This window comes from Papaver somniferum, unplaced genomic scaffold (genome assembly GCF_003573695.1).
Source record: "Papaver somniferum cultivar HN1 unplaced genomic scaffold, ASM357369v1 unplaced-scaffold_18, whole genome shotgun sequence".
Taxonomy (NCBI): domain Eukaryota; kingdom Viridiplantae; phylum Streptophyta; class Magnoliopsida; order Ranunculales; family Papaveraceae; genus Papaver; species Papaver somniferum.
This window is the reverse complement of record NW_020627707.1, coordinates 2,407,986-2,416,705: the sequence shown is the minus strand read 5'-3', so window position 1 is coordinate 2,416,705 and position 8,720 is coordinate 2,407,986. Positions and strand designations below refer to the sequence as shown.

Below are 8,720 nucleotides of genomic sequence, written 5' to 3'. Positions count from 1 at the left end.
AAAAAAAGTAAAACGTTAAACACTCCCCCACACTTAAACATTACATTGTCCTCAATGTAATTGAGTCATCCAATGCAAAATTTAAGATGGGAAATCCATAAGATGAAAAAAAAAGTAAACGAAAATATAAAAATAAAATAAAATACACCTACTGGAATGTACAAAAAGGATCCCCAAAAATTAACAACCTGAAAATTTGGGGATCGACCCAAAATACAACATTTGTAAATGACAGCTTCACACTTATGTTATAACGATGCGGAGACACTGCAACTATCAAAAACAAATATTTACCCCTAAACCAAGTTTTTACTGCACAAGGAAGTGCGTAAAGAACAAATTATGGGGATACTATTGGGACTGGGAAATTGTCAATTGGCTCATGCACGGTATTAGAACACAGGGACGTCCTCTGGGTATTTGGATCCAAAGTATTCCAACAAAATTTTTGAAGCACATAATTCTAACCCTAAATTAGGTAACTTTTGGAAGTCTAGGGGACTAGAAACAACCTCTAAGTTGGGTGAAAGATCTTGCGAGATAGGTTCTTCTAATAAATTAGACGAATCATCTACACAATCATTCACAGGGTCATATATATATTCAGTATGGGATAGAGAGTCACTACATGATTCATCATCATCATCAGCAAATAATCTTTGACATTCAAGAACTCTCAATCTTTGTTCCAAACTAGGCGGTGCGTGTTTGTAATACTTCTCATATATCTCTAGAGGAGATTCTTCACTTACCTCATGTGGAGTAGAAACTCCATACCATTGCCTACGCATGTATTCAGCAAGCGTCATCTCAGATGAGGTTTCATGATAATTTGACTTTCTACGCATATATTCCGCCAGCGTCATCGTAGGTGACGTCTCCTCAGAAGAAGTCATCATCCTCAAAATGTCCCTGAAAAGAAATACAAAAAGAAGCGCATAAAAAGGAAAAAGAAAATGCTATACAAAATGAAAAATAAACCTAAAAAATTAATCTAAAAACAAATCCGCGTCGGCGGCGCCAAAATGAAGTAATTTTTTTGATGTGGTTGTTGTAGTAGTAAAGATTCGAACTCTAAGACTTGTTAAGATTAATTTTAAAGGAATAAAATAGAGAGTTACTGGGTCTAGGATTCAGTCAAATTCATATCAATAGGTTCAATTATTTATTCTCAAACAATTATCGCTCGACAAATAAAACAACATCGACTCTTATTCTTGCCAAGGTAGATTATCCAAACATTAATTATAAATCGTAAGCATGGGACATCAAACATCTAAGCAAGCATGACCCATCTAATAAAATAATAACTAATTTTTTCAAACCATAATTCTATTTTAATTAAGTGCAAAAGTCAAATAGAAAATAAAACAAATTCATCCAAGTATGAAGTACGGCTTCCTCCGTTGTCCCAGTGATGGGGTCTAGCTCATCATGTTGTTGGAAACACGCTCAAAAATCATTATTATTGCTCAAAGGGTGTTTACAAATGATGAAAAGGGAGAAATAATTCAAAACCGGGTTTGTAACAATTATATTTGTTACAAACCAGAGAACTACGACCCTCGGCTGTGGGTCGTTACCACTGTAGCATATAAGACTGCCTTCCGACTGTCGTATTCAATGTAGTATAAACGACTGCTTGTGTGGGGTCAATGTTCTTCGTTCTTCACTGTTTTTCTGCTGCTGCTGCTGCATAGAAATCTCGACTCTGTAGCCTCCCCAATCACTCAATATCCATCTAATAACCTCTAGCACTCTTTTTATACTCGACAGGATAATAAAATCATAGTAATAACTCGAAATCTTCACCATTTACTTCAAGAATATTTACCTTCCTTTTATGTAGATGCACGAGAATATTTCTTTGTTTCTTTTTTCTTTCACGCGTCTGCAAACACCAACACACTCCAAAACTCTCCTTATTTAGCCCATTCACGCTCCAAAATTCTTTCAAACAGGCTTAAACTCTGTGTAATCCCGTGACATGCACATTCGAACTTGTGCTTCTTTGTTTTCTTCCACACGATTATTCGGCCAAAACTAATCAATTCCAAGGACCTTACCAGCCCTGTTTGGTCAAAACAGGCCCATACCAATCCACTGGGGTGATTGAATCTCTCCAGAAATCTCCCAAATCGAATACAACAACTCTCGGGTTTTCTCAAGAGAAACCCGTAACTCCCTGTTTCACTCAAACTTGATGATTCAGCCAAATTCAGACGAGTTAACCCATCATACCAGTCCTGTTTAAGTTAACTAAGTCCAACCCAATCAATTACGGTGATTAATTATCCACAGAACATCTTCAAAAACTCGAGAACAATCATCCTCCCCTGTTTAGCCTCAACAGAATTATTTAGCCCAGCTCTACCGATTCCAGAGAACATAGCATCCTTTCTCAGTCGAATACAGTCGTCCCAAGAAGTTTCAGCGATTGAATCCACCTACAACACGTCCAAATCACAAACCCTAAATTCTGCCGTGAAAACCAAAAATTCCCGCCAAAATCCAAATTCAAACATAGAAGATGACCTCCCCCTAATCCTGTACGGGTGTCTCTTTAGCACTTGCCTTATGTGGTGTAAATAGTAAGGAAGGTGTCCCTTATTCGTTGAGATGCCCCTTAGTAATTGAGGTGCTCCTTATCCAAATTAGGGGTCCGTTTAGCAGTTGTCCTCCGGGGTGCAAAAACCACTTTTCGAGCAAATTTCTCCATAGGAGCTTATTTCCTTGAAAAGACTTAAAACAAATTTATTAGTGATAAAATGAGTCCCAGCTAATGTATTTATGGGTGAAAATGTGTTGCACTTTCGTGCTTATCAATGCCAGAGATGTGTGGCACATCCAGAGTTGCAGCTAGGCAAAGGCATGTGCCAAACAGGGTTTGGACATGGCCAAAGATGCGAGATTAGCATCAAGAAGTGACAAATGAGTTTGGCACATAACCTGTATGCATATGGCATGCAGGGATGTAAGCAAGACTTGCATTAGCACACTTGCATCATTGGAGGAGTGATGCACAACGATGATGGCCATACTTTGGCTGGTGAAAGCTATCATGGTGCATCAAGGCTAGATGACATGTGCCAGGCACATGGCCTTGACGGTTACAAGTTGGTTACACGAGAGTATTGTTTTCTTTATGCGTTTCTAAGGCTAGGAACTGCTTGTTTGGCTTTAGGAGAGTAGTTGGGCAAGTTGGCATGGTTTGCCAACTTCCTTGTGTAAAGTAATTCTGTAACTGCCAGTCAGTTACTTGTGTATATAACTTTTGTAAGGTTATGAAAGCCTAATCTTGTGATGGGTTGGGTGTCCGGAACAAGAAGAGTTTGTGTAATCCTAAGTATGCAGTAATGATAAGACTTCGGCCAAGATTAAAACTAAGTTATGTTAGTGCATTTATCCCTTTGTTTGGCTTACTGTTTGGTACATCAAGCAGAGCGTGTGTGCTGGATTGAAGGCTTGAATTGATTGTGAGAAGACACTCTGTTTAGTATGGGCTGACTAGAGTTTAGCCAAGGAGTGAAGAAATTGGGTAAGGACGAGTTTGCTGAACTGTGTTGTGGAACACAGTGCCTTTGTCAAGGTTTCTTGCTGCATTTGGAGAGTTTGAGCCCGTGACACTTGGGATGATAATACCCACATGTTACCGTGTAAAATTTGTGTTCTCTATTGTTTGCCAAATATTCATTGTGCGTGGGGACAGTGGTAGAAATTACAAACGAGTGGTCAGAAAATATTTATATTTCATAAAGAAAAAAAAGAAATATAAGTTTATTGGACTAAAAATAAAATATCAGGTGGGGTAAATAAAAAATATTAGACGGTTACTGGTTTTGATGCTTTGTGAGGGGCTAGATCAAAGATCAACCCTGACTCTGCACCTAATTGTAAGATCCGCCCCTGATTGTGCAAGATAAAAAAGAAAAGAAAAAAAAAAGAACTGTTATATCAGGTAAGATGAGTTTCTTAGCTAAACCCTTAATCATAAATAAACGGGCTAGTCCCACCGCATGTAAAAGTTTAGGTGGAACACGCATGATGTAATGTGAAATTGCGTAGTTTCTCTTCTTTTCAGTTGGCAAAATCAACCTGAAAGAATATTTCTATTGGGCCGCTGTATAAAGCCACTCCCATAATGTCAAAATGGTCAAGATGGTCAACTGTAAAATTTTTACCTGACTAGTAGTAACCTTCTTTTCATATGGGGGTAATTTGTTTTTCATCTCAATTTTGGGGGTAATTTTGAACTTGTGAAAGTCAAAGCATGCGGTTTACCTTCTTCGAGTACAATAATTACACCCAATACAGGCGTGGTAATATTCCAGTAAAAAGGCTGTAATAAATAACACTTCCCGTTATCCGACACTCGGCGGTCTTAATTATTCAGCCTGAGTTAGACTCAATCACTCAACTGATTTATTGGTTCAGCAACTGAATATCATGTAACTGAATCAGACTCAACTAGTCGTCAAAAACGAAACCATGCTCAATTCTGTTTCCACGAGAATTTGATGATGCTACTGATATTTCTTCCATCCAGGGACCACTGTTCCAATAAACATTTAAATTTTTGATCGCAACAACTCCACAGAAAAAAAAAAAAAAAAAAAAAAAAAAAAAAATCTGCATCCCCCGAAATACACAGTTCTTTTTTTTTTTTTTTATTTACAGAGAGACAATATAACTCCAATTCCACTTTGCAACTGCCGTTTTTTTCATACTTCACAATCACAGTACAAATCGATAACTAAAACTTAACCCACAGTGTCAGCTTTTTACCAGCAGCACCACCAAAACAATACAAATCACACACTCTAGGTTCGTTATTGTTAGGGTTCCTCCGTTTTGTATTCATCATATTATTGCTTCTCTCTTCCATCCCTTTCTCTCCATCTCCCCTCTCTGAGCTTTCAATTTTCCGTATGATTCCCCAAAATCGGCGCACGTTAGCAAGCACCAGTTCCGGCGCAAGTTAGCATCTTTAGAATCCCAGGGGCGCAAGTTAGCAGTCTGAGGAAAAAGGTGAACAATTTTTTTTCTTTCTACACTGACAGTGTAGAAATTCTCTCTGATCAAAAATTTGTAAAAGCAATTCTCTTTTAGACATCTGGAAAGCTTGTCTGTTTAATCTTGACCGTTCGTTTTTTCCTTTGTCTAGTGTTTATTAGGATGCTAAAGGTGTCTCTTTAAACTTTCCTCATTTGCTTACTCCCCTTTGGTTGTTACAGAGCCACAGAGCAGAGAACTCAGAGAGTGTGTGTTGTTTGGGAGATTGAGTGAAAGTTTGTGGATCAAGAAGCAAAACCCAGAATTTGTAAGTGGTTTTGGTTGAGAAAGAAGGAGTGGGGGTTGTTTGGTTTTAATGTCTACACCATTAGAGCATGATTACATAGGCTTATCATCATCACCATGTTTAGAAGAGAAGAAGAAAAATAATGTTATGAATATGAAAGAGACTGAGTTGAGACTTGGTTTACCAGGTTCTGAATCACCAGAGAGAAATAATAATGAAGAGAAATCAAAGCTTTATCCACTTGAGTTATTGAAGGGGTTTGGTGGGAAAAGAGGGTTTTCTGAAGCTATTGATGGGTCTAGTAAATGGGGGAGTTTTGGTAATGGATCAGATGTTGATTTGGTGAAAAGAGAAAGTGGTGGGTTATTTTCTCCTAGAAATGGTGGTGGTGGGAAAACTCTGGGTGTTGTGGATAATAATAATAATAATCATACTAGTACTACTCAACAACAGTGTGGTGGTGGTGGTTCTTCATCAGCAGCTGTAAAAACTGAGGCTGTTCCTTGTACATCTAAACCTGTTCAAGACAAAAAACCTCAACTTGATCATGCTCCTCCTTCTAAGTAAGTTTTTTTTCAGATTTTTTGTTTTGAGAAATTCACATGGGGATCTAATAGAATGTGTTTTGAGAATTTCCATGAAAAAAATTGATTTTGATTTTTTGGTACATGCACATTTTTCTGTGTGATTATGTTAAGGAATTCATGTTAATGGAGGATTTTTAATGTCTTTTTGAGAAGAAAAATTTGGGTTTGCTGTTTGTTAGATGTTTTCAGAATTCCTGATATGGTGTGTACAGTGTACTTCATGTGTGCGTGTCCTGCTGATTTTGGCCTTCAATTGTTGTTGGTTTTTGGTGAATTTTGTTTAATTCTTCAAATTCCTGTGAAAATTGATTAAATTGACTGAAGTGGATGCAGAAAATTGAGTTGTGAATTCAAGTTCTTTGGTTTGATTCTTGATTTTTTGTTGGTAACAGGGCACAAGTGGTTGGATGGCCACCAATTCGATCTTTCCGGAAGAACACAATGGCTACTAATCCAACAAAGAACAACGAAGATGCCGAAGGGAAGTCAGGGTCTGGGTGTCTGTATGTTAAAGTTAGCATGGATGGTGCTCCATACTTGAGAAAGGTTGATCTTAGAATGTATTCCAATTACGTAGACCTCTCATCAGCTCTTGAGAAAATGTTTAGCTGTTTTACAATTGGTAATACATCTCTCTTTCGTGCTAGCGAGTTTTGTATTTGTGGTGTGATTTATTATAGTAAATGCTAATCGGAACCGAAATCTGACTCGAATTGATGTAATTCAGGGCAGTGCAGTTCTAACGGAGTACAAGGGCGAGATGGGTTGACTGAGAGTCGATTAAGAGATCTTCTTCATGGTTCTGAGTGTGTTCTTACTTACGAAGACAAGGACGGCGACTGGATGCTTGTTGGTGATGTGCCATGGGAGTAAGTACCAAAATTCCGATAACAATCTTGGTGTAATCAAATGGTATAGTTACTTAAATTGTTTAGTCCATATTTTCAAAAAGATAGAACCTAATGATCTTACAACAGGGCTAATATTCCCATTATCTGTCTAAATCTCAAGAAACCAAATCAGAAGATTCGGGATCTTAATCTAGTTAACAGGGTTTTGATTCTTTTGAGTCATAATTTGCTTTCGTATTAACATCACTATGTTTTGTTAATCCTAAAATGTCAAGCGACAACGAATTCACAACTTCAAAAATTACCGGATCTTATGCTGACTTTCAACTTCTTAGGTAATTAGGTGAACAGAGAAGAAGATAGTTGAAAAACCAAAAAAGACAACACAGCTAACAGGGGCGCATGTTTTCTACTGTTGTCTTAATTTATCATAATTTCTAACTGCAAAACAGAACTTTCGGTCTCATAATTCTGTCAAACATAAGCTGTCAACTTAATCTGATTGCTTATTAAGCACTGCTAACATGCATTATTATAAGTTATAAGATTTTATCATTGCTGTAAAGATATATGTATATATTCCTTTTATTGATTCCAGTTTTGTTTCTTATTGCAGTATGTTTACCGACTCTTGCAAAAGATTGAGAATCATGAAAGGCTCAGAAGCAATTGGCTTAGGTATATATACCCTAATCCTTTTTTTAATAAGAGCCATGTGCCGATGTTAATAGCCTTTGTTCATTATTCTCTATAGCAACATCCAAACTAAACCAACCACCACCAATTACTCCCAAATGCCAACACATAAAGGGTACTACCATTACTGCATTTCCTTTCTAGATCCATAGTTAGGACCACTATTTCTTAATTCATTTGAGAAATCTTTTCGTCAACCAATCAAACCAACCTAAAAAAAGAACCCCTTTTAGCTTAATCACTGTATGACAAATCCATCCCGACTTGTTTTTACTGTTCATTTTTATGTATTCGCTTGTACTCGAATGATGTCTACCAAAAAAACTAAAACCTGCCCATGTGTTTGCTTTCAGCGGCTCCGAGGGCTATGGAGAAATGCAAGAACAAAAAGTAGAGTTGTTGTTGTTGTTGTCGTCGGCTGCATAAGTGTGAGATTTGGATTAAAGCTAATTAACGAAAAATCGGCTGTTCGTGTTGGGGAACTGTGTTGCTTAAACCACATATAAGTATATATAATTTTTAAGTTAGAATATATCTCAAGGTTTGCTGTGCCCGTCTTGTTTCTTCATTATCTGGATAAAACATGTTAATTAGTAGGAGAGGTTGATGATGATAAAAAGATTTCCTAAGAGACAAAATCCAGGCTACTTAGATTTTGTGTCTTCATTTGTCCTTCTCTATGTTTTGGTTTTACCTATGTAAATGGTTTTTATTTTGCAAAATTCACCTCCCTCTGATCTGTGGATAGAATATTTGTGTTTAGCTGCTAGACAATGAGACAGACTGTGAAAAACAAAAGCAGTTGTGCAAATCAAGAATTTTGGTCTTAAAAGAAGAATTAGAAAAATGGTTTAAGCTTTTAAAAAAACCATTATTAATACTAATTCTTTTCTGCTTTCGTGTTGATGATGATGATGAAGTCCTTCTTTGCTGTAATGTCTGTCTCATAAGCTCTTTCTTCAAGCAGACAACACCAGAACAAATGAGAAATTCATTAAATAAAAACCATTGATGATGCAGATCTGAATCTTCATGTGCATATGAATATGGACTTTTCTTCTTTAAAAAATTTCATCCCTGGCTCTGGCAAACCATTATATCTTGTTCTTGCAAAAAGGGCTTGTCCAACTCTCCACTTCAGAGGAATATTTAAATTTTGAGAGCAGTGGCATTGCTGTGCATTGTCCCCTATCCCTCTAAATAAAAAAAATGAAGGTACCTACATTGCATCTTTATGTCTTGTGATGGTTGGGCATGTGAAATGAAGGCGCCTCCACATATTCTTTT

The 8,720-nt window shown here is 37.1% G+C and overlaps 1 protein-coding gene across 1 annotated transcript; it reads left to right on the top strand.

Annotated features, from left to right (window-relative positions):
* Nucleotides 1-5,194: 5,194 nt before the first annotated feature.
* Nucleotides 5,195-8,195, top strand: LOC113338043 (auxin-responsive protein IAA27-like). The gene is made up of 5 exons (XM_026583564.1): nucleotides 5,195-5,862; nucleotides 6,279-6,508; nucleotides 6,614-6,755; nucleotides 7,354-7,415; nucleotides 7,787-8,195. The coding sequence occupies exons 1-5, from the start codon at nucleotides 5,369-5,371 to the stop codon at nucleotides 7,825-7,827; spliced, it is 969 nt and encodes a 322-aa protein (XP_026439349.1). The 5' UTR covers nucleotides 5,195-5,368; the 3' UTR covers nucleotides 7,828-8,195.
* Nucleotides 8,196-8,720: the final 525 nt, after the last annotated feature.

Excerpts from the sequence above, each read along its gene's own strand:
- LOC113338043 (XM_026583564.1), top strand. The coding sequence starts at position 5,369 with ATGTCTACACCATTAGAGCATGATTACATAGGCTTATCATCATCACCA. Across the intron at positions 5,863-6,278 it reads GATCATGCTCCTCCTTCTAA|GGCACAAGTGGTTGGATGGC; the intron begins GTAAGTTTTTTT and ends TGTTGGTAACAG. Across the intron at positions 6,509-6,613 it reads GTTTAGCTGTTTTACAATTG|GGCAGTGCAGTTCTAACGGA; the intron begins GTAATACATCTC and ends GATGTAATTCAG.